Source organism: Vipera berus (assembly GCF_964194415.1).
Source record: "Vipera berus genome assembly, chromosome: 7".
Taxonomy (NCBI): domain Eukaryota; kingdom Metazoa; phylum Chordata; class Lepidosauria; order Squamata; family Viperidae; genus Vipera; species Vipera berus.
Genome location: NC_138209.1, coordinates 19,668,206 through 19,694,636, shown reverse-complemented (window position 1 = coordinate 19,694,636; position 26,431 = coordinate 19,668,206). Strand labels below are relative to the sequence as shown.

General features: G+C 37.8%; 1 protein-coding gene across 1 annotated transcript in view; it reads right to left on the bottom strand.

Annotated features, from left to right (window-relative positions):
- MTTP (microsomal triglyceride transfer protein) overlaps positions 1–23,335 on the bottom strand; it is a gene marked incomplete at both ends in the record, with an annotated part of 38,652 nt that extends 15,317 nt beyond the window's left edge. Inside the window, 8 exons of the mRNA XM_081332229.1 lie at positions 671–831; positions 6,193–6,343; positions 6,850–6,989; positions 7,559–7,675; positions 10,137–10,244; positions 13,624–13,767; positions 15,321–15,508; positions 23,275–23,335. Coding sequence (XP_081188355.1) covers positions 671–831; positions 6,193–6,343; positions 6,850–6,989; positions 7,559–7,675; positions 10,137–10,244; positions 13,624–13,767; positions 15,321–15,508; positions 23,275–23,335 — 1,070 coding nt within the window. The remainder of the gene's footprint in view (positions 1–670; positions 832–6,192; positions 6,344–6,849; positions 6,990–7,558; positions 7,676–10,136; positions 10,245–13,623; positions 13,768–15,320; positions 15,509–23,274) is intronic.
- Between the last annotated feature and the right edge of the window lie 3,096 nt (positions 23,336–26,431).

The window sequence follows — 26,431 nt, the reverse complement described above, 5'->3', positions numbered from 1 at the left end:
TCACAATTTTCATTTGTAATCTTCCAATCGGCTTCCGACAAGCAAAGTCAATGGGAAAGCTGTCAAGAGTTGCAAATAGTGATTGTGTGACATCCACATAACTGAGTGATAGAGTTGTCAGTCCCAATTGCCATTTTTATGCCAGGACTACCTGAAGAGTGTTTTATGTTTCTACTAGTCAGTTTGAGCAGCTACACAACAGGTTTGTGCAACACTAGCTTCCATAAAAAATTCCACACAACGCTAGCTGGCAGCAAAAAGTTAGCATTGGTCTATGTCTCTTTTCTGCCATCTACTGATTTTGCATATTGTTTGCAATTCAAAACTACTTAAACCTAAAGTTAGATCTGAAACCAGGGTAATAAGGCCTGACTAACAAGGCAATTGTTTAATAATAATATTAGCTGGCTTACTAGTGATTTGTTTATGGCTTATCCTGGAAAAAAAAAACATAACGACCTCTGATCTAGCTCATAGTGGCTTGAAACGGTGCATATTGTGCTAACAAGCAACAACCACAACAGTGCTTTGGTGTTTTGTTCATGTTGATCATAACAGGTCTAATCTTATATAACTTTACAAAATTCAATAAATCTTTCTCCAAAGCTAACTGAAATTGAAAATGGACATGTTATTGCAGAAAGAGTAAAACCTGTTGCTAGCAACTCACAGTATTTCTGTATTATTTTCATTTCTCAGTAGCTGTAAGATTTCTTCTTTTGTTGCTTTCTTCACACTCTCGATAAACGCCAAAAATCCTTTTGCAGCATCAGCTTTTGAAAGATTATCTGGTTCAAACTGTTTTCGGATGACCATCCACTGCTGAAACAGCTGCCAAAAAAGATACACAATTTGAACTTTTGCCCCTAAAAAAGTTTGTCCTTTGTATGTTGCTTGTAACTGGCCTGGTATACCGTATATACTTGAGTATAAGCCGACTCGAGTATAAGCCGAGACCCCCAATTTCACCCCCCAAAACTGGAAAAAGTTATTGACTCGAGTATAAGCCGATCTGCCGTTCTGCAAGCCTCCGCCACCGGCGGAGGCTGGATCCGCGCTCTGCAAGCCTCTGCCGCCAGCAGAGGCTCGATCCGCCATTTTGCAAGCCTGAATACACAGGAATACCCTGTGTGGCCGCGGCTCTCGGGGAAGCCCTGGCTGTCCGCTTCCTCGCTCCACGCTGCCATTCGGGGCCCGCGCGTTCCCCGGGCAAATCGCGGCGCCCAGCAGGCGAGGAAACACGCCCGCTCCAGTCACCCCCCCTTCCCTCAGGAGATGCGAAGCAAGTGACCGCCCGGAGCTTACCGAGGACTTGCGCGCGGCCGAGGCTTCGGTGCTTCCAGGATCGCACGCACCTCTCCCAAGCCGCCGCCGTCTGGAGACCTGCCGAAGTTTGGGGAGGTTTGGGGAGGTGCGCGCGCACCTAAAAGAGGATCTGACCTTTTGACCCCTTTAGATTTTTTTTTATTTCTTTCAGAGAAATCAGAAGGACAGAATGAGAAAGTAAGAGATCAGAAAAACATTTGTGTTTTTGTGTTGTGTTGACCAGCAGATTTTATAAAATAGCCAGTGATTTGGAAAAAAGTATTCCCATGAAGAATTAGGGAACTTTTGCTGAATGGGAAGGGATAAATGACGGATTAATATCCATCTCATCACAAGGAAGCATGAAGAGCATGACTTTTGCTATTCTGATAATATTTGATCAAATTTCAAAATACCAGGCGGTCTTGGGTGCATCTTGTTTTGCCTTTCAGAGGACAATCAAATCTATCAGTTGATTCAGCTTTTGGCTTCTTATTAACTGTTACATGTATAGACAACATCCATGCTATGTATGCAGGCATTATATTGCACATACTGTTGTCTCCTGAAGTCTCTCAAGTTTTGAATAAGAAGGCAGGAGGGAGTTGAAGCAAAAGGTATTAAATGAATTAAAAATTAATATTAGAAGAAAAGTTAATGCCTTTAATAACAAAGAAGTAAAGTGGCTACAGGAAAGTGCACCATTTTATATCTGATCTTACAAGGGGGCTATGAAATATTCAGGAAAACAAATATGGCACCTTTCTGTTAGGCCTAAAAATAATTGTACTTTTTGGTGGAACCAAGAGCAGTGACACAGAACAGATATGCAATCTTTAAAAAGGGACCCAGCTGCTTTAAAGTGTTGTACACAAGTGCCGTGTCCGTATGTCTATTCATGTTCCAAAGCCTGCTTGGAAGCACTAGAACAGTCCTGGGTCACTATGAGGCAAGCCCATAGCAATTGTAATTGAGCTTCCTCAGATCTGCTCAAGTCAGGCAGGATAACCTCCTAGATCCGTGGTGGCGAACCTATGGCACGCGTGCCACAAAGAGCCCTCTCTGTGGGCACGCGCGCCGTTGCCCCAGTCCTAGGCCTTCAGCTGGGTTTTATAAAACCTTTTTGCTTTAGGCCTTCACCGCTGTGTGCAAAAAAAAAAGGTTCAATCAATCAATCAATTTCAACTTCTTGCGGGGGAAAAAAAGATCTCGCAAAGTTGGAATAGATTGATTGAACTTTTTAGTCCCACCCAGTCTGCCATTACCACTGCAGACACGCCCACACAATGGGCCATGCCCACCCGACACCCCGACGATACATAAATGGGTTTTGGGTTGCAGTTTGGGCACTCGGTCTCTAAAAGGTTCGCCATCACTGTCCTAGATCATACCTTTACAGAATTTTAAAAGTAATAATCAATACTTGATATTTCATCCAAAAAGAAACCCAGTGCAATTAAAAACCACAGAATTGAGCCTGCAAATGTCAAGGTTGTTAACCAAATGTGGATTAAGCTCAGGAAGACAAGGTAGTATGAGAAAGAATCTTAAAGTTGACTTGCTTTGACTGTCACGTTTGCTTGACATTGACTTTCTTTGGTATAGGAGCAAATGAAAGGGAAATATTGTTAGTCTTTGAAGACTGAGTTATTACAGTGTATATAAACAAAATAGAGTTTCAATATTTTGAGTGGAGCCAGTCTCTTGACTTGGCTTTCCTCAAGGGCTGACAGTAATATTAGTATCAGAGGCATCATTGGTCTTTTGGGGATTTTGAGTTCTACTTTGCCTATTAGCTAAAGCTAATAAAAAAGCTCCTCTCTGCTATCTCAGGGTAATCAATCATGGAAGATCCAAAATCACTTCCAAACTTTCAAGTGTGACACTCCTCTTCCCATTCCACAAATACATCTGCCTCATCTGGATTCAGCTTTAACTTACTGTAGATCATCCAACCCAGTACTGACTTCAGGAGAGCAACACCTTCATATAAAAATAGACTGGTGGCACCCTGCTCAAAAACCTGTGATGAACAGCCCCATTTATTTCATATGTTTATTGAGCACATATATCCATATTGGAGACAGAATGAAACCCTGAGGGAGGCCATTAAATAACTCTTGGCTTGAGGAACCATCTTTCCACTTGACACCATTTGATTATCAAACACGTTATATATTCACACTCTTCTGAATAAAAAATGAATACTATACACTTCACTAAGAATAAATCCCATAACATTCCGTAAAATCTTCTTTTGAATACTGTAGATACACATAGGCCTACAATACTGGTGCTGGATACTATTTAAAAACTTCAGATGTCTAATTTGAGAAGTCTGATTTTTATCCTTGAAATCTCTTGTGAAGTTTTGTCTGTCATTAAAAAAAGGTGAATGTTCAAACAACTTCCTGTAGAGAGCTGAGTGAATATTTTGACCAGCGTTACCATATACAGCCACTACTGTTATCCAGTATTATCTCTGGCATTCTTTAGAGAAAGCTCAGCTGTTCCTTCCAGCAATGTTTATTGCAGCTCTCCTAACTAGGAAATTAGGAGCTCAGCTCAGCCTCTGCTAAAATATTCTCTCTCTTATTGGGCCAGGTTTATTAAGCAATAGTAACAGATGCTAATTCCAAATAGCGCTAGTATAATTTCAGCAGTACAACTTTATCTTGCCTGAATTGTAATTAAACACACAGAAGTAATGATGAGTGAGACAGAAGCTATTTCTGGAGTTTTAATGAATGGCAAGGGAGTACTAATAGCTCCCAACACAGCTGGAGATTATAAACTTCAGCTGAGCATCCCTATATATCCTATGCTAAATATTGCTTTATAGCCAAGAATGTATGACCCAAGGCCTTGGGATTGTAAGTGGCCCTCATCATTTTCAAAATCTTGTGTGTGAGCCTTGCAACTCCTCTGAATGAAATATTTTACAAGGAGAAATATTGGAAATATGTGAGGAGTGATTATATTAATTATTTTCATTTTAAAATTAAAGTTAAAATGTTTGTGTTAACCTCCAATTTTTTGGAGTCTGTCCCCAAAATGCCATTTAAAAGCCAACTGTGACCTTAACCCCAAAAGTTGCCTCCTCCTAATTTATGGACATTTAGTCTCTACAGTTATACTGAAGAAGGATAGATGAATAATAAATGAACTTTCTGTTAGTGAGGATTCCCTGCAATGGCCTGAACAATGAGATGACTGGCTGAATGAGCCCTTTCTCTGTTATATGAGAATAATAACATTAATCTACATACTGTATAAGGTAAAAGGTAAAGGTAAAGGTTCCCCCGCACATGCATGCTAGTCGTTTCCGTCTCTAGGGGCCGGTGCTCATCTCCATTTCAAAGCCGAAGAGCCAGCGCTTGTCCCAGGACGTCTCCGTGGTCATGTGGCTGGCATGACTAGACGCCAAAGGTGCACGGAACGCTGTTATCTTCCCACCGTAGTGGTCCCTATTTTTCTACTTGCATTTTTATATGCTTTCAAACTGCTAGGTTGGCAGAAGCTGGGACGAGTAACAGGTGCTCACTCTGCTACGCGGCACTCGGGATTCGACCCGCCAAACTGCCGACCTTCTGATTGACAAGCTCAGCATCCTAACCCACTGAGCCATCGCGTCCCTATACATACTGTATAGTTGTTGCCAAAGCAAAAAATGACTGGTTTATGTTTGCCTGAAATTTAGCTATATAAGTTACCTGTGAAATGTGGTTGGCTGCAGTTGTTTTATCAAGCATAGTATTTTGAATGCATTAGAATTAAATACGAATGTCTTTGAGTGGGAAAGATTGAATTTTGGAGTTTTAACCTTGACCATGCCTACTTTTTGCACTTGTCAACGCTTTCTCTGAAAAAAAACTACCTGTCCTTGTTTTGAAATAGTGTGAAGATTTCAAGCTTTCTTAATTTTTATATAATAGCAACAACTCTGATCAGCAATTACTGACATTTCAAGAGTTTGTGAGTTTAGCAGATATTTTTTCTCTTGTGTTCTGCCCCATTCTAATTTATCGGTAAGAGATGCTCCTCTCCTTGTCTTTTCTCTTTAGAGAGGAGAGCTGTGAGGATGTGCACAGCTTATTAAGCCACACAGTCTTGCCCATTTTACAGATGCCTATTCTATGGTTTTTGCCTTTGCTCGCCAAACTAGCTTCAAGTGAAAGCCTGACTTTCTCTAAAAAGCATGCTTTGCTTTTTAATCTCAATCTGTTTTAACTCTTGGATTATCTTTATCTTGATTTCAATAAGAGTTATTTGGCTCTGTTGATCAGGCTCATAGATTTGTGATTGGTTTGCACACAAAAATCTTTGGATGCCATATTTTCAGCATAGAACATTTTAGTGACTTGTTCAATAATTATTAGCATGTTCTATGCTGAAAATATGGCATCCAAAGGTTTTTGTGTGGGAAGCTCTGCAAATGACTTTTTCCACTGAGTTACCAGAAATCACTTCTAGGCATGCCATTCAGAGGAAGCACGCTCATGGATATTCAGGAAAAGCAAACGGGAAACAGTAGTACTTGAACAGGGCATCTTTTCACTGTCTTTATGTGCATTATGTCAGAACATATCTAGAATTTGAGCATTTCGCCAAAGAGCATTTTTGGATAGTCCCAAATTCTGCATAAGGATAGAATTCTCAGTTGTTCAATTGCTGGAGAAGAATAGGGTGCCATAGGATAAGGCCTTGAAAACTGCTCACATAGAGTTCAAAATCTTGGAATTAGGCTCAGAAGTATAACTAGCAGCAAATATATTCCCCAAATAATGAAATCTCAAGTACTCAAATTCTTTCTTGTACCTTTTCAGCTAATGCCATTTCAATAGTACATGAACTGTTGTATTTTTTATGTATTTTGTTATTACTTACTGATGGACAGCTTTTGCATTCATGAGAGACAGGCTCTGCCATCAAAGAAATTGCCACATAATTTGAATCCAGAGTTTTTATAATGCTGGCAACTTGCTTCCCAGCCTTCATTCTTGGACCGGCTTCAGTTGACTTCAGTTCTAGTTTCTGCCTGTGTATAGATATAAGGAAGCAGTTCAACAAACATGCCTCCTCTAACACAAAGAATTTAAAATGACTGTATGTGTTGATTTATAGCAGTAGCAAGGGCCACAAGAGAGCTATACTCTCTTCAGATTATTAAAGCAGCTTCATCGTTTGCACAATTTGGCTGCATTCACCCCAGTCAGGGAGAAATTTCCAGATAACCACTCATGGTTTTCAATGATGCAGCTGTTTTAATGTGTTGAGAAGATATGCTTTGCTTATATGCTTGCAAAGCACTTCTTCGAAACATCTTGCACTGCTGTAGTAGAAAATCCAATTAATACGAAACAATGAAAACAATAATAAATATGTTAAGCTTCTTAAATTATATACAAAAATATATTGTTTTCAAAATGTTTTCCCCTTGCTTTAAATTATATCAATAATGTGGGATATCAATAAAAGTAAAAAGTATTATTAATTGGATTTGACCAGTGGAAATTTTCTGAAAAATAAAAGAAACCACCTTACTTTGAAATGACTTTTGTATCAATAAGTTGCAGAGATTTCAAATTAAAAATATGATTTTCTTCAGCCCGCACAGATTGAATAAAGGTGTCCTCCAGTACATAAATTACAGCTGAAATGGATTTTTTGTTCACTTCAAAGAGCTAAAAAATGATTTTACAAAAATAAAAAATACATAAAATCAGAAACTAATTCTCCAAATTACATCAACCCCTTTTTCTAGTACATCAATCCCTTTTTCTAATACTGTTTGCCAGATATAAAATTACTTGACATTATCTTGTTCTAGGTTATAACACAGAATCAGGTCAATTAACTATAGTTTTATGATAAAAGAAAGCAAATCAAATACAATACATTGCCACAGTTTAGGATGATAATCCCTGGTTTATATGATTTTTTAAATCAATAAATCATTAAGACATTGGAAAAAATATTTATTGAGCCATACTAGCTTTCATATGGCAACTATTAGTGGAATAAAATCTTTTTAAACTAGCTTCCATTGTCCCCAAACTCATGTTTTCTTTATTCAGTATTTTTCAAACCTTTTTTTCTTGTCTGATGCAAAAAAGTGTAATTTTAATTGTCATAGTTTTGGAGGTATCCAACTGACCATAGTTTTGCTGAAGAAAGAAATTCAGGATTGAGAGCACAAGATTAAAACCTAAGAATGAACCAAGTTGTAGAAAAGTAGTGCACCCTACTGTACCTGATTGTGGTTGGTTACACTTGGGTGTTCTAAGTTGCAAGAGTTCAGGGCTTTCACTTTAGTGATCTGATTCTGCCGAGCCTGATAAGTCACATTGCATTTTCCACAGATATCAATCTAGAGAACAGATGAAATAAATATGTTGGTGTATCAAAGACTTGCTGACCAACTTTTTTTTATGAAACATAGTCTCTGCTTTTCATTACAAATATTATAAAATAGTAGCAAACTAATAAAACCATGTAACTGAAGGAATAAAGCACAGGAACAGAGATATAATTTAAAAGCCTTAGTGAGCAAGCCAGTTTTAAGGGTCCAAAATCTTTTTGCCATCCATATCTGACCATTTTGGAGTTGTAGATTCCAACTGGGTTTCTACCCAAAGAAAATTTCACCTCAGTGAAGGAATTTTCTTTAAGACTATAGCTGGTGAAGGAAGGATCTGCAGTCCCAATAGTTCTAACTCCCATTAGAGTAATACTGTTTACATTTTTAAAATCTGTAAGATAATCTCAAAGAAGTGTTTAATATTAATTAAACCCTAGTTCACAGGTCTGCAACCCGCGGCTCCGGAGCCGCATGCGGCTCTTTCAGCCATCTCCTGCGGCTCCCAGTCTTCTGCTACGTGTAGTCCAAAAAAAAAGTGGGACTAAAAAAGTTCAACCAATCAATTCAAATATGCAAGGTAGGTGCATATCTTGCCTTGGCTCCACTCTTCAGTCAAACCCTGTTCTGCGCATGTGCGCATGTACACGCATGCACACACATTTTTTGCGGCTCCCAGTTTTTCCTTTTGTAGGGAACTGGTTCTGAGTGGCTCTTTCACTGTTTCAGGTTGCTGACCCCTGCCCTAGTTCATTTATTACATTAAGGCATTATTTGCTTAATTATGTGTTGATTAAGCCACAATTGGTTGTGTTCATATACTATACTATGCCACGAACCATGGCTCAGAAACCACACAGAGTGGATCCACACAACTTGTTTATGAGAAACAAAACTGACTAGCTTGTGTCAACATTTTTCATGCTAACACTACAACTCTAAATATTTGCTCATGTTTCTTTCTGACATCAAAGAGGAGACAGGAATAGGTCCAAATTTTCTCTATAAGTCTTTTATTGTTATACTGTCAGTCTAACCTTTAGTCTAGATTTCCAAATAGATTGTAGCAAGGATGTCTGCACAAGGAAGAGAGGCAGGGCAAATGATGTCATATGTATTATAATGGCATTAGACACAATGACATCAATACACATCTGTTGACATTGGGCTGTTTCAGGTACCTAGCAATCAATAGGCCCTATTTAAATACTAAAGTGAATCAGAACATTCTGTTTAATTTACAACTGACATTTGTGTAGAAACTCTACAAATCAAGCAACAACTATTAGCTGTGTTTGCATCCTGACAAGCCATGGTTTGTCAACTATGGTTTCATCATGTAAATTATAGTTGAGTAGAACCAAACAAAACTATATTCCTATCTTAGATTCCCCAGTTTTCTTCAGGTGAATTTAGAATAGTCTAAGTCGAGAAACGGTGGCAAACATGTTGAAACAAAGGGCTTAGCAAAAAGGAATGAACATTTCACAAATTGACTGTTTTCAACATAGGATACATGTGCAGCAAATACATTCATTTTTTGTAGCATTTTTTTATTATTTGTTTTATTATTTATTTTTCTGCCTATCTGGCTGTGGGGCTACTCTAGGCAGCTTACAATAATAAAAAGAAGAAAATGAAAAAAGTGTAAACAGAAGTAAAATAATAGAACAGAATAAACAATGAACAAGAACACAATGAGAATACATCAGTATGATAACTAAAAAGATGAATGGTGGAGAGGAGAGTACAAGGAGGGTGGGTGAGTGGAGTTTTCCATCAGTCTAATTGCCACCTTTAGGATGGAAGCCCACCATTTGGTTCCCAGGCCAACAGGCAGAGCCAGGTCTTTAGGCTCTTAATTTGATACTTATATTTATATAAATGTAATGTAATAGAATGTAATGTAATGTGTTTATGTTTATATCATTAGCATAGCATTTCATGATTGTGACTTCATTTGATCTTGCCCTTAACCCTTACTTTGAGGGCAATAATGAGCTGGTTCTTCAGCAGAGTTTATAAATCTCTCTCATTATGGTGGTGTGTTAATTAAATAACAAGCTTTTTATATAACATGAATAAGACATATGCATTATATTTTTGCTCTTTAAAACTTTGTCCTCAACATTGTAAGAGGGTAGTACTCTCTGCATTAATTTCTGCCCAAATGTGAACATATACCTAGAAAAGGCCTGTATAACTTTTTACAAAAATCTATATATCCCTTTTTCTCTTCTATTTTAATGATGTATTTCCTATTCCAGAGTAATATGCCATCTGTTTCTGTTCTTTATTCTCTTTATTCCTTCACTTTTATAATTTTATTATATTTTCCTATGTTGTTTGATTAAGATATATACCACCCAGAGTCAATTTGAAATTGCACTGTGCCTAAATTAAGCCAATTTAATATGTTAAGTACTCTCCTATTAAAATCAATACATTTAGCATTCATAACAGAAGAGTGTACCTCACTGGCAGCTCCAGAATTCAGCTGTATTTGAAACAAGCTAGCCAGTCCTCTTTTGAGATTCTTGATAATAGAAGGTTCATCTTCATAGCAGTAGAAATTTTTAATCTAGAAGGTGTGGTGGAGGGAGAGAGAAAGAGAGAATTTGTAATAAGAATTAAATTTTAATTTGAAAACTATCCTCCAAAAATTCTGGTCATTATTTATCATTAATTTATTTTCACAGTTATTAATATTAGAAGATGAACTGGTGTTCTGTTCTACACAGATATGTCCCAAAGCAGGTCCAATGAAAAGCAGCAGTACAACAACAGAAAACTGTCAAATCAGAAGGGCAAAACACAATCTATTATAATTTATTTCCAAGCATAGAATGATCTTATTATGCAACACTTTATTTCAATAATAGAAACATCATAACACTTTTAATTCATGCAAAATCAGCAGTCTCGTGAAAACCTAAACCTGAGGTCAAAATATTTGACCCAGAATCAGATGCAATACATTTTTCTCAAGCTGCACTGAATAAATACTATTACCATCCGATGGTTATTTAAAGTGCCAAAAGACTTAGAATACTTAGTACAAAAAAGGATGGACGATGTGATGTTTGTTTGCAAATAAGTCTTCTATTTTCTTGGGCTGAGTATCCAGCTTTAGTAAAGGTTTCCCCTGTCCAGTGGTATCCAACTCTAGGGGCAGTGCTCATCTCCATTTCTTAGAGAGGAATCCAATGTTATCCGAAGATGCTTCCAAGGTCATGTAGCCAACAAGACTATATGCCAAGGCACACCAGAACACTGTTATCTTCCCACTGAAGTACCTATTTATCTACTTGCATGCTATTGAACTGCTAGGTTGGCAGAAACTGGGGCAACTAATGGGAGCTCACCTCTTCATACAACACTGAGGTCTTGAACACGGGCTGTCAGTTTCCAGCTGACAAGCCTAGCGTCTTTAATCACTGAGCTATTGCACCCTTTTCCAGCTCTGATATAGAACACTTACTGTAAATGCAGAAGGCTTTATCCAACTTTTCACAACCTGGTGACCTCCAGATTATTGTAAATCAATTTCTAGAATTCCTCATATCTGCATATCCTAAAGTGAGTTCCGGGCATCTTCAATTTTAAAACAGATCAGAAGGTGAAACCCTAGCTACTCAAAACCCCAGGGAATCACTACCAGACTAGATTACTGGTAGCTAAAAAATTACATTCTATCCTATTTTTTAAAATACCTGTAGTTCATCCTTTGTTGAAATTGGGCAACAATGCAATAAAATATTGGGAGAGATGGAGAGATGTCTATGGAGATTCTCAATCATCCAGGTCATGGTTATCCCAAAAGTGCTTTTTCCAAAAGGCAACTGGACTTGCATGTTTTTTTTCCTTGAAAACATTTTGCTTCTCACCCAAGAAGAAATGAAGAAGCCTTTTGGAAAAGCATCTTTGGGAGAGATGGAGAGAATATTAAATATGCATGATGTGTTTTTTGGAAACCCATAATCTAAATAATTTATGGATTTTTTTCATATCCCTCTAAGCATAGAATAAATATTTTTAAGCCTTCATCGAGCAGTGTATAGCTGTGATGATGATGATGATGATGATGTACTCATGATATTTTCTTTATCATCGCCAGCCTATAGCAGTCTTAAAGTAGTATTTACTGTTTCTTTTAATACAATTTTTGCCACAGAGATTGCACAAGATGCTTCCTCAATGATCCAGATGATGTTGGTGTTATGCACTGGGACCAATCCTAATACCACCATGTATTCTCACAAACTGGGAAAAAGTGTCCCCAAATGATTGCCTCCTCTAATAAAGTGAAAATAAATAAGGATGTCTCTGGAATGGCAGGAGGAAACTACTAATGTTAGTTCTATCTGACCATAATAATAGTCATGTACACTGATTAGTCTGCAGGATACTTAATATGTTCACCTTTCCTAGTAACTCCTCTTTTGCCACCCCAGCAGAAATGTTGAGATAACAAATATCTTGGCCCTCAATCTAAGCTACACAATCAGTCAAAAATGAACTATAGTGAAATTAATAACACAGGGACGTGTCAAATGCAGAGTGATCTTTGCACTGGCTGCTGCATCTGAATTTAAACCACAAGACTTTGTCCTTTCAACTAGCACTCGAGCCGTTATAACTTCCATTCTGCACTTTATAAGGGTTACAATAAACACATTATCTCTTAAAGCACTCCATTGATACATTTTGGCATCCCTTTGAGAGATGTATTCTATTTCCATGATGGGCAAAACATTTTCAAGCAACGTAGTTGAATCATTTGAAGTCCTTCTCATTCACCCTCGAAATGCCATTTTTCCATCTTCTGATCATAAAGCTTTCACCAGTGGGATCATAGCATGGGATCTGATATAGAGTGGGCTCACCAGCCTTTGATCCTGTGCTCTTTGTTAAATACAAAAAAGGTCCAGGGCATTTAGTGTAGCCCACACAATTGAAATTGCTTTTCTATTATGTATTCTGACTCTCCCTGGCATTAGACTGGAATGGAGAATCCAAGACATGAATGGATGTGTGGGAATGGATTATCCACAAGCTAGTTCCACTCATGAAACCCTTGCATAGTTTCATGTGGTCTAATGCAGCTTCTCTACCCAAAAACACTGTCCACCGTGACATTTTATTTTGATTGCTCTGGCAGAGAGTGAAGACAAAAATCTAATTTGTCCACTCCATAACTTGCACAATATCCTCAAAGCGGTCATGATGATATAGTGTTTTTTGGTTTTTGGTTTTAATGCTGGCATTTAGTACATTGGCCATGTAGATTCTATCAGGGCTGTACTGAGAACTGGATTTCAAGTGATTCAGAGAACATGTGGGTGTGCATGTAATACTTGTTGGGATCACCTTAAAGCAGCTGCAGCTCATACACAATCCTGGAAAAGATACATTGGTTGTATAGTGTTCCCCACAGATGCTACATGCGTGTCTTCAAGGGCAACCACTGGTGAGGGAGGGGCTCAAAAAGTAAGCCATTAACACTCAACTGAAGCCCCACCCTTTTCTACATGTGTCATGGCATGCAGAAAAAAAGAACTGAACTTTGATTGTGCAACCTTTTTGTGCTCTTTGCCCTCCCCCGACACTCAATGCCATTGAAAGTTCTTAATCACAGTGTATGCTTTGAATATGGAACTTTGCCCAGCCATATCAGCTATCAGAGATGTACTAAATCTTCTCCTGCTATTGTTTGCATGGAACTGACAAGACAGTTTTTGAGCATGTGCTGGCTATATAATACATTGTGACAGGACTACGTATCATTTAGCCCTTCACAAATGTTATGACCCTAATTCAAAGCACAGTAGATAGATAGATAGATAGATAGATAGATAGATAGATAGATAGATAGATAGATAGATAGATAGATAGATATGAAAATTTGCTCAGGCAACAAGTAAAACCTTTAAAACAAACCTTTCTACTTATTCTCTTACCTTTCCACGAATCCAGTGCAGAAATACAGGCCTTTTTAAAGCAGCAAGATGCTCTTCTTCATATAGTTTATCTATGTTTTTTTGCTGAAAAATGTCTTTTGCTACAGGACGCTCGTTCACATTTTCAAGTGACACATCTGTAATCTGAAAAGGCAAAAAACCCGATAAAATAAAATAGGACAAAATCAACTAATTTGCAGTGGGAGTTTATTTCCTCACACTTAATTTCTCCTTTGAAAAATATATGTGATTTCTGCTGTGATTATTGCAAACCAGTCAGTCTTATACAGATTGGTCAAAGACAATTCACATAGCACACTAACCTATAATGTGATTTGTTTTTGATTTACTATGATGGGAATTTGACAAATCTGGCCTTTGCTCTATTATATGAGAGTTTACATAAGCATCCTGAAATGATTAAACTCTATATAATTGATAGGTCTTCACCAATGAGCCTTAAATATTGGAAACTTCTAAATAGAAAATCTACATTTCTCATTTGGCTTCAGTTCACTAAATTATATACTGTAAGACATAAAGCAACAACGCATTTGACAGAAGCATAGTATACATAAATAATGCCTCTGAAATTTCAGCCCATCTGAATAGAATAGAATAACAGACCTTGGAGGGCTTTTAGTCCAACCCCCTGCTCAGGCAGGAAACCCTATACCAGGGGTGTCAAACTGCCGGCCCACCGGCCAGATGCATCAGAGTGAAACTGCCCCTACCCCATTGCCGGCAATGGAAAAAAAGTCACGATATGTCACAACACATCACGTAACGTTGCAGGTTTGACACCCCTGCCCTATACTATTTTCAGACAAATGGTTGTCCAGTCTTTTCTTAAAAACTTCCAGTGTTGGAGCATTCACAACTTCTGGAGGCAAGTTGTTCCACTGATTAATTCTTCTAACTGTCAGGAAGTTTCTTAGTTCTAGGTTGCTTCTCTCCTTGATTAGTTTCCATCCATTGCTTCTTGCTAGCCCTCAGGTGCTTTGGAGAATAGCTTGACTCCCTCTTCTTTGTGGCAGCCCCTGAGATATTGGAACACTGCTATCATGTCACCCCTAGGCCTTCTCTTCATTAAACTAGACATACCCAATTCCAGCAACCATTCTTTACATGTTTTAGTCTCCAGTCCGCTAATCATCTTTGTTGCTCTTCTCTGTACTCTTTCTAGTCTCAACATCTTTTTTACATCATGGTGGCCAAAACTGGATGCAGTATTCCAAGTGTGGCCTTACTTGTAAAGTAAGTCACGTGATCTTGATTCTATCCCTCTGTTAATGCAGCCTAGCACTATGTTGGCTTTTTTGGCAGCTGCAGCACACACTGCTGGCCTATATTTAAATGATTGTCCACTAGGATGTCAAGATTCCTCTCACAGTTACTACTGTTGAGCAAGGTACCACCTACATTGTACCTGTGCATTTGGTTTTTCTTGCCTAAATTTGCAACTTTGACCCTGACAGCTCCCTATGTTGAAACCTGTATCCCAGCATGTACCATTGAACATCGTGGTCTATACTTTCTAAGTAAACATTGCAATATTAAATGCCTTCAATTTTAAAATTCATCTTATATTTTCTATAAATAGAATTTAATCACATTTTACATCTTGACTTACATTAGCTAACTACCCAAATAATCAGAAAATGCCTTTATAACATCATGTTACAATAATTGCCTACCGCAATTTTGATCAGTTGGTCATCGTCATTATTGGGATTTCTCCATACTAAGTTGACATCCACTCCAGATGAAATTTGATAGCCCACACTCTCATGAGGTAAACCTTTCACTCTGTCAATAAGAACTTGGGTGGAATATGCAAATTTGTATAATTTGTCATTGTTTATTCGGGGACCTGTATTGTGGCCTATATGAACAAAAAATTAATTGTGGAAAGTGTTACATCAGTGATAAGCTCAAGGAGACCACCATATTTTATATTCCTATCTCCAAAGCATAGTTTAAATATGAGAGATTTAAAACAACTCTTAAACTTACTTCTGATCAGATTCACCACCAAGGTTCCTCATACTGAGCCTTAAGGGTCTTTCCAGATGCTTTTTCATAAACTTTTGTGAATCATATTTGTACTAAACTCTACTTAAAAATAGTTGCCTTTAATGAAAGAATAATGGAGTAGCATACCCAAACCAACATTCCAGGATTAAAAACAGGAACAGTCTTATATAGCAAAGCATATAGGAATATATATATATTTATTGCTCAAAAAAATAAAGGGAACACAAGATAAACATCCTACTATTTAAATACAGTACATTGTGTTGTTTAAGTGTTCCCTTTATTTTTTGAGATATATATATATATATATATATATATATATATATATATATATATATATATATATGAATCTTGCATATATATATGAATCTTTCCTACCGGTAGCATTCCATAATAATCTGATGTGCTGTAAATAATATTTTGATATTATTATTTCAACTAAATTTTCAATAGATGACTTGCAGGGCAGAGTTCATAAGGGAAGTAATATGCCCCTGTATCAATTTCAAGGCCATCCCTACTATAAACCTAGTAAAGCTATTGGCTGAGATTGTTGGTTATTAGGATGAATGGTGTAACAGCAAAGTACTAAACTGCATTCCTGAACTGGGTTTACCATTCAATTTGACCTTCATTTTTTCACTCATTTTCTGGAAACTTTGCATTAAGATGCCTCTTCTTAATAGCTTCCAAGCCTTTTGGCTAAGATCAAATGTACGGTATTTCATTTGTTAGAAATAAATAAAAAGTAAAGGTAAAGGTTCCCCCGCACATGCGTGCTAGTCATTTCCGACTCTAGGGGCCGGTGCTCATCTCCGTTTCAAAGCCGAAGAGCCAGCGCTTGTCCGAGGACATCTCCGTGGTCATGTGGCCAGCATGACTAGACGCCAAAGGCGCACGGAACGCTGTTACCTTCCCACCGGAGTGGTCGCTATGTTTCTACTTGCATTTTTACGTGCTTTCGAACTGGTAGGTTGGCAGAAGCTGGGATGAGTAACAGGCGCTCACTCTGTTACGCGGCACTCAGGATTCGACCCGCCAAACTGCCGACCTTCTGATCAACAAGCTCAGCGTCCTAACCCACTAAGCCACTGCAACAGAGAGAAAAATAAGCACATTTAGATGTACACATAGAAATATATGCATACATCTAAATGTGCTTATTTTTCTCTCTGTTCCCATGCTTTTTTATTTTCTTATCCATGTGTTAAATTATATGATAGTATTCTAAATTTGAAAGTCCCTTGGGTATTGTGGCAGAGGCAATGCATTAAGATCACAGAAATAATAATAAAAAAACACAGATTGAAAAAAAAACCCTTAATACATCCTAGGGAACAACACAGACTGAGTTAGAAAAAAATAATATGTTTAGCCTGTTAGTTCAATTTTTAATTTATCTTTTTTTAGAATTTGCTATGACTGATCTACTGACTTAGAATAGCTTACAAAAATTTGATGTACAGTATTTTACCTGATTATAAACTGTGACAAATAATGGTCTTAATGCTAATACATGACACTTTAATTAATATGTATCTATTTTCATCTGCACAACTTTAATTTACATTGCTTTCCACTGAATATTATTCTCCTGACACATTTGCAGAGCTTATTCATAGATATGTATATTTCTCTAAATATTACTAGACGTACATTTTAATGCTGTATGTTGAGATTCTCACGTAAGGCAAAGAGTGCCTCTGTTATCTAAGCATGTTGCAGAGAGAAATGAGTACATGGCAACTTGAATAACTATTTTAGTATCTGTCATTACAACTTTCTAAAATTAACTCGTGGTTCTGTATAATGGAGAAAGCTATGCTGCTTGAGCTGAGACAGCTGTCAGAGACTGTACCTTTTATTAGTACTGCTGGCATAGACAACACATGCAGTTTTAACCATTAGCTGGCTCTAAGTTTACCCTTGCTGTGTCTTACAGCATTAGTTCACTATATCAAAAAACAGCAAGCAGTTTAGAGAAAATATTAAGCTATAATATTACAGATACTGTAATCTCACTGAATCCATCTGAAAAGTATAATACTTAGAAATATTTTACATACATAAAAAATCAAAATATGATAATCAAAGTCCATTTTATTTCAAAAGCATGTGTGTTATTTTAGTTGTGATTCTAAGTTGCAAAGTATCAACACATAGTACAGCACATTACAATAACTCAAAATGTCAAATTAACACACACACACACACACACACACACACACACACACACACACTGTGTATATATCATTTTAGCCATTGTCTATTCACTGCAGGATGAAGGGTATGAAATAAACTAAGACTATAAACTTCAACATAATGACAATATTGTCAAAGAAAGCATTCCATCTTATAACACCAGGTGGCTGTGATAAATTTGGGTTCACTTTTGCCCAGTTATCTGATCATTCTAATGCACAAACATATTCTTTTATAATAAATTACTAAAGTGGAATGAAGGCAACATTAGATATCTATACACTCAGGCTAACTTAGTGTTCTGCATTTATCGTTATCAGAACACAATGTCTTTAAGAAATCTTCCATGGAGGTATACTTTAAGTCCTGCTATAGTCTAAAGGTTGCAATTTGCAGAGATAATACAAATATAATTAAGGGAATACATTTCAATGCAGATTAATAGAAAAAAATTAGAGACTTCTTCATGCTTCCATATAATTTCATATTGCTAAATTAAACATTATACTTATGACATTTTTGAAAATGCTTAACGCTGCTACTGTTCTTTAAAAAGCAAAGCGGCTGTTTAGAACCCCAATCTGCTGCTGTAATCCAGATCAGAGCCCACATTTGGATCAGAGCCCACATCAGTTTGCCACTCAAAATCCACTTTCCCAGCTGCTATTTGCCCTTTAGCTTTTCTGCACTTCCCCTTGGCTAATGTACAAATTACCATAAATAGCAAGATAGGATATTAGTAATTTCTGACATATATATATGTGTGTGTGTGTGTCTGTGTCTGTGTGTGTGTGTATTACACATGTACACATACACACATTTATATATTACACATACACACATATAATACACATACACAAACACACATGCACAGGAAAGTATGTCAGAAATATATATGTGCGTATCTCAAATAATTTCCTGTCCACTTTTGGTCAAAAACTAACAAAAGTAGGTGTGTTAAATCATTGAATATTTCAGTGCATCTAATGAAAGCAGTTTACAGGTAGTCCTTGACTTACGACCACAACTGAGCCCAAAATGTTTGTTGTTAAGTGAGACATTTGTTAATTTTGCCCCATTTTACAACCTTTCTTGCCTTCGTTGTTAAGTGAATCACTGCAGTTGATAAGTTAGGAACATGGTTGTTAAGCGAATCTGGCCTCCCCACTGACTTTGCTTGCCAGGAGGTCGCAAAAGGCAATCATATGAACTTGGGACACTGCAACCGTCATAAATTTGAACCAGTTGCCAAGCATCTGAATTCATCTGAATTTTGATCACATGATCATGGGGATGCTGGAAAGATCGTAACTGTGAAAAATGGTCCTGTCATTCTTTTCAGTGCCATTGCAACTTTGAACAGTCACTAAATGAACTGTTGTAAGTTGAGGACTATCTGCATTTTGCTTAAAAGCAGAAAAGCCAAATAAAACATTGAAAACCTCATACCACAATTAGTTCCACTCAGTGGAGACATTATTTTTCTTAAAGATGCAGATCTTAGCCACCCAAAGTGGTCCACCCTAGATCTAAAAGCACAATAATAGCATTTCATTACTATGGGGTAATCTGTGACTAGACCAGACATGTCAAACACAAGGCCCGGGGGCTGGATCCGGCCTGCGAAGTGGTTTCATGCGGCCCGCGAAGCCATCCTGGAAACAGTGAGGGAACGGCCCCCACTGCCTTGGCCCTGGCCCAGAGACCCTCCTTCTGCCAGAGACCCTCAGATCTGTCCCACTCCTGCCCAGGCCCCCATAGGCACCCTTGATGCGAACGATGTGGAGCTGGCCACGCCCACCCAGCAGGCCATACGCACTCTAGCCACGCCCACCCAGTAGGCCACGCCCACCCTGGCCACGCCCACCCGGCCCCCTTAGGGCAACCGCAATGCTGATGCGGCCCTCAGTGAAATTGAGTTTGACACCCCTGGACTAGACAATCTGTTCTTCAGACATCACTGCTTGTACTGTATTTCTTTAAGTTTAAATTGGGCTGCCTCCAACTGAAGAAAAACACACTGACAATGAGGTACTTCTTGGAAAAACAAAAGGCCACCCTACACTTTTCACCTGGGGCAGGAAACTAAGGAATACATTCTTTAGAATATGATAGCTCACTTTTTTCCTCCCACGGTAACCAATGAATGGCTCCAACAGAAACTAAGAAAAAAAAAGTGGGAGTGTTTTCAGTGTATTCATAATCCTTTTTTTTTTACTAGCATGAATGAAATGCAACACATTTCAAAACTGCCTTCAATAGGAATTTAGTCTATTAATACAGGCTGAACATAATTCATTTCCAGGGGCGTATGGCAGTTAAGAGGGCACGAATGAATCCCCAACCTTTTCAACGTGCTATAGACACCATCTTATTTTTTTTTACTTGCCAGCTCTCCAGGAACCACTAGACATTCCTCAGTGAAATTATAAAAATTGCATTTCCCTCCTAATTTTTTAAACTATTCCAATGATTTCTAATAGGGACGAGGTGGCTCAATAGGGACGCGGTGGCTCAGTGGGTTAGGACGCTGAGCTTGTCGATCAGAAGGTCGGCAGTTTGGCGGGTCGAATCCCGAGTGCCGCGTAACAGAATGAGCGCCTGTTACTTGTCCCAGCTTCTGCCAACCTAGCAGTTCGAAAGCACTTAAAAATGCAAGTAGGAAAATAGGGACCACTCTGGTGGGAAGGTAACAGCGTTCCGTGCGCCTTTGGTGTCCAGTCATGCTGGCCACATGACCACGGAGACGTCCTCGGACAAGCGCTGGCTCTTCGGCTTTGAAACGGAGATGAGCACTGGCCCCTAGAGTCGGAAACGACTAGCACGCGTGTGCGGGGGAACCTTTACCTTTACCTAATGATTTCTAACTACCCACTGAAACACGTTCGCCCAGAAATGCGTAGGATAGAATAAAAAAAAAACATGTTGCAGTGAAAGGACATTAAAATGCAACCATATCCAAAAATATAACCTTAAATCAAAATAACCATTACAGAAGACAAATAAGAGAGAAGCAACCACGTTTAAAACAGAGACAACTAGGCACACAGTTGAAACAAGGTCCAAGATAAATTGGCTTAAAGAAAATTTAAAAAAAACGATTAAGATGTTTTTGGAGAGGACATCCATAGCAGGGACCCCCTCACCGTGCTATCACTCAGCAGGGACACTCAGAAAAGGTCAATGGAAGATTACGCCAGCATTTCAGTAGGCGCATGTATCCAGAAGCAATTCTTCAGTAAATCCTCACACTATGAAAGGTTTTGAAAGGGTTGAATTTTAAGACTCAGGCAGAAAGCTCAGTTGTCACTCAGTTGAGTGAAAAGAATGGACAACACATACAGCAGGGCTTGCTGATCACATCTTGAAGCAAGTAAGCTAAGCATATTATAATTTAAAGATGGGCCAAATATATTGCCCACTGTTTCCATTTGTTCCCTGAAATCATACTGTGCCAGCATCTTCATTTGGACCTAAACGTTTCTTAAAAGACAATGAGGATGTCAGGGTACTTTTTCATCTCTCTCCCTGCAAGTCTCCTTGCAAGCAAGTGCCAAACTCCATTTGAAGGTGATCTAGAAAATGCATTTCACCCGAGAGTACCCACACTTGGCTAGCAGCCAACTTATCTGACCGTAGTTCAATATTCCTTCCTTATCACCTCTTTTAATGGACCAGAGCTAACTCTTTGTCAATGAGGACTACATCATCTGCAAGACACCACCTATTATTCCTTGCTGGGTGTAGTAAGCAAAGAGCCATTGTGCTTAATGACATACCTTCTTGTTCACATCATTAGTCCTAAAATTTAATTAGTTAGATGACAATGTAATTAAATAAAATATAAAAATAAAAATATAGAGAGTGCTCTGGATTTTTAAATTGACTTTCATTGTAATACCCAGTAATTAGGAAAAACCTTGTCTTTGAAACCTCTTGCAAATGTGGCCCAATGTACTGCAAGATATTCCACTATATTTTTGTTAAGCGACTTTGAAAAAAAAAACGCAGAAAATCTCTGCCAAATAAAACTAATAAGGATGTAGTTCCTTGCTACAATCCCTGCACAGTGTAAGCAAATGATTTCTTGCTGGCGATTTCTTCTGTATTTGCATTCCAATGGAATACAACCTGCTGCATCACCTCTTGTCACATACGGTAGATTGTAATATAGTAGTTGGGTTGAAACATTTAATCATTTCTTCCATTCTGCTATTTAAATTATCACCCAAGTTCATTTTCAATCTGATCACTGAACAGAGGTAGTCCTATAAATTGGCTTTCCATAGCATACATTCTTAAATCTCTTGGAAAATTTGTAGTTAATTCCTTCTAAATATCCTACTTCCAAAGTCAGAGGAACATAGTTCTGTTTATAAAGACATTCTAGGTCTTGAGACCTAGACATTCTATCTTAATCTCTTACATTATGCAGCTGTTTATCTTATAATCATGTAGACTGATGGGCTTGACCTACCCATTCCTTCCAAATTTAACTAGCTACCTTTCTTTCTTATTGATAGGCCCAGTATCTAGCCAGTTTACTGGTTTACCATTCACATTTTACAAGCGGATTATCTGTCATTGTTTTAACAGGACATTCCAAGATACTTAAAAGCATGGAGAGTTAAAGAAGATAGTGCAGTGCACTTTGCTTAACAACTATGTTGTTGTACATAGTTGTCATACCTCAGATCAAACAGATCTCTAATGAAAGACTGCCTTGGCATTATAATTTTGAATTAATTCAGCCCAATATGAAAAAATATAAGAAGAGAGATCAGGAGGAGAATAGATTGAAAAGGGTTGCTGGATACAGGTGAAGACCTTGATGAGATATATTGTATTTACATTATTGTTTAAATGTGCATAGGCAAATATACATATAGTTAATTCACACAAAGTACATACTAGTGGGAATTAAGTTCTTTATTCTGATAATGGCACCCTTCAACCAATCTTTGAAAAACCAACAAATAATTGACGCCTCGAAAAGCAAATATGTGTCAACTATTGGTCATGACTACACAAGACCTTAATAACTGACAGTGAAATCTGTTCAGAAATAATTTCCATTGGTTAAAAGGTCTGGCCCAGATTAGAAAAACTGTTTTCTTAAACCTTTTTTCAATTAGATTCCTGTGAATAGTTTCAATGTTAAAGCATAAATCCAGTCTTCCTAAGAAGAAAGACCTTACTTGCTCCAAACCACAGATAGCTCATAAAGCAATCCATATAACAAAATCTCCCTCACCTCCCAATTAATTCAAAATTATCTAGATATAAAAGATCCACATAAGTAAAATCTACATTATACCTTCATTTCTCTCATTAAAAGGCAAATACACATCTGCTAATGCAAGTCAAAGGTTTAAACATATGAATGCAAGCTAAAAGTTTAAAGCAACTTACCTTTGACTGATGCTGAATATGTGGAAATGATGCATGGGAAAAGCACAGTAAGAAGAACCATAGCTGGCTCACATAAGCTACAAATTATCATATTGGAAATAATGTAAGGCAATTGTGAAGTGAACTGTTCTGATTGAAATGAAATCTACAAAGAAGTCTTCTGTCTGCCACAATGGTGTTTATCTAGATGTAGTAAGAGTCAGATTCCAAATTCCACACTTGGGTACTAAGTTCATTAAAAGTCTTTCTAGTTAATTATTGAAAAGTGAGGTAATTTGTGTTTAAATATTTTATTCTTTTCTTAAGCTTTCATTACTACATGCTAAAAGACGTACTAATATTAGCCAGTGTATTACATGTACATTTGCCCAACTTTCTTTAAACTTCATAAATGCAATGGGAATTATTGCAAAAGACATGATTGATAAATTTCATGAAAAATTAATCTTTTAAATCTTTGCACTGTGTGGCATTATGTCTTTAAGAACTTTCAAAACATACTTTGTCCTTCCTATGTTTTTGCCCTAAATGTTTTTATTATGCCACTCCCTTACTCCTAATTTTTAAGAGAAAACAAGATGCTTTGAAAAACTGTTTTCACCTGTTTGCTTTCCTGGAACCAAATTATGGTCAGAGTACACACTCTGTTTAATTCTAATAACTGCACAGAGTTGCTGTGAGTCAGGAAGCATAAGCATTTTATCATTATGGTTGGTCACATAATCAGCCAGATGTTTAGACTGGATCGGCATTTTTATCCACCTATCAAGTCTTTCCCAAGGGCCTGGGATAGGCAGATGTTATTGGTTCACAACAATGTGAAGTCACAGCTGCCAGTTTTTTAGTTGGTGTTGGCACTGATTTCTTCCCAAGAATTCAGGATTACAGGTAGTCCTTGACTTACGATCACATCTGAGCCCTAAATTTCTATTGCTCAGCAAGACAGTTGTTAAGTGAGTTTTGCCCCATTTTACAACCTTTCTTGCCACAATTGTTAAGTGAATCACTGCAATTGTTAAGTTAGTAAAGTGAATCTGGCCTCCCCAGTGACTTTGCTTGTCAGAAGTTTGCAAAAGGGGATCAGTGACCCCAAGACAATGCAACTGTTATAAGTATGAATAAGTTGCCAAGAATCCTAATTTTAATCACATGATCATGGGGATGCTGCAATGATCGTAAGTATGAAAAACATTTATAAGTCACTTTTGTAACTCCATTGTAATTTTGATCACTAAACAAATGGTTGCAAGTCAAGGACTAGCTGTATTATGGTTCATTGCACAGTCAGCCAGATGTTCAGACTGGATCTGACATTTTTATCCACCATCCATTTTTATCGAGTCTTTCCCAAGGACCTGGGATAGGCAGATGTTGATGTATTAAAGCTGCCTACTGAAGTTGAAAAGCCTCTGGTTTGATCCAGCATTACTCAAGCCAAACCCCTTTCTAGTCCACAATCATGTATTTCACACTGATTAAATAGAGAGAAGAAAATTCAAAATATGATATAGGGGGTAGGGTTGGGGAAATGGTTTTCTCCATTCTATTGTTTCCAATAACTTATATACAAAGGCATAACAAATGCCATTTTTAGATTTTCTGGGACACATCTAATTTAGTTCTGAGCTGAAGATATTGCTTCAATGGTAAATTAGAATGCATTATTTCAGGGAACATCAAAGTGCCTTTTGAGAACAAAGATATTCCTATTTCCAGGATTGCTATTCATACAAATGGTACTGTTCTCTTTGATCTAAATGAACATTTCCTTTCAATACACTTCATTTTAGTCTTGCTCGCCAGCATTCCAGGGTTAAAGTCCTATCGCCATCATAAATTTCCAGAGTCCAAGTCATAAAAGTCTTTCCATTATCATGTAATGAAGATAATTATGGTTTCTTTAACCAATCTGATTTTTTTTAAAAAAAGTCTTGTTCTGCTCTTCTCACAAGCCTCATTTGAATGCTTAGTGGGGGAAATGTCATTTATAAACTTCTCCTGTATGTACTACCATCAATACAAAACAATTTGGCAATTACTTTCCAGCCAAGCAAGAAAAACCTAGTGCAGAAGAGAATATCTCTATGCATTACAATAATGTGTGTGGGTAATATTTTTTTCAGGAACGCATCACTATGGACATGCAAACTGGCATAGACCTTTTCAAATATGCACTCACACATTTCTCTTCTTTGCCCTTTTGCTTCTGTCCCAGTGACCCTCTGCCAACCATTTCTGCCCGTTGGCAGAAACCCAAGTTGATTTCCTACTATAAATAGCATTATCATTCTCATCAGTCACCCACTAAAAGTCACAGCTCCAGAGATCACATTTTTTGGGAACTGAGGCCTCTGTATAGCCACAGGCCATTGATTAATCCAATTTAAGATGCATCCCTTTGATTGCAATGATCAGTAAACCGTCATGTCCATTTGTAGTAATCTGGCAATTGCAATTTATATTTTACAGTAATATATGTGTCAATCCCCAAAGATAAAAAAGTGATGTGTCATGCTGAGTCATTAAGAAACTTATCCATATATCAGCTCACTATGTAGCAATATTTTCTATGAAGGTATAAAAGGTAAAGGTTTCCCGCACATGCGTGCTAGTCGTTTCCAACTCTAGTGGGCAGTGCTCATCTCTGTTTCAAAGCCGAAGAGCCAGCGCTTGTCCAAGGACGTCTCCGTGGTCATGTGGCCGGCATGACTAGATGCCAAAGGTGCACGGAACGCTGTTACCTTCCCACCATAGTGGTCCCTATTTTTCTACTTGCATTTTTACGTACCTTCGAACTGCTAGGTTGGCAGAAGCTGGGACGGCACTAGGGATTCGACCTGCCAAACTGCCAACCTTCTGATCGACAAGCTCAGCATCCTAACCCACTGAGCCACCGCGTCCCTTCTATGAAGGTATACTCTATATTAATTTTCGTTTTCTATCTGCTTCTGCAACCTATGAAGCTACTCTTCACTGAAAATATTTGAATGGGAAAGATATTGTGTGTAATGTACACTAGGTAATAAAAAACATTAAAGTGCAGATTCAAAAGCCAGTGGGCACTTCTGAAAGCCGCTGAACTATTTATTGTCCATTAGTGTCTGATCAAAGGCACGTGCACTAAACCACATTTGGATTATTGAAACAGATTTTTTTT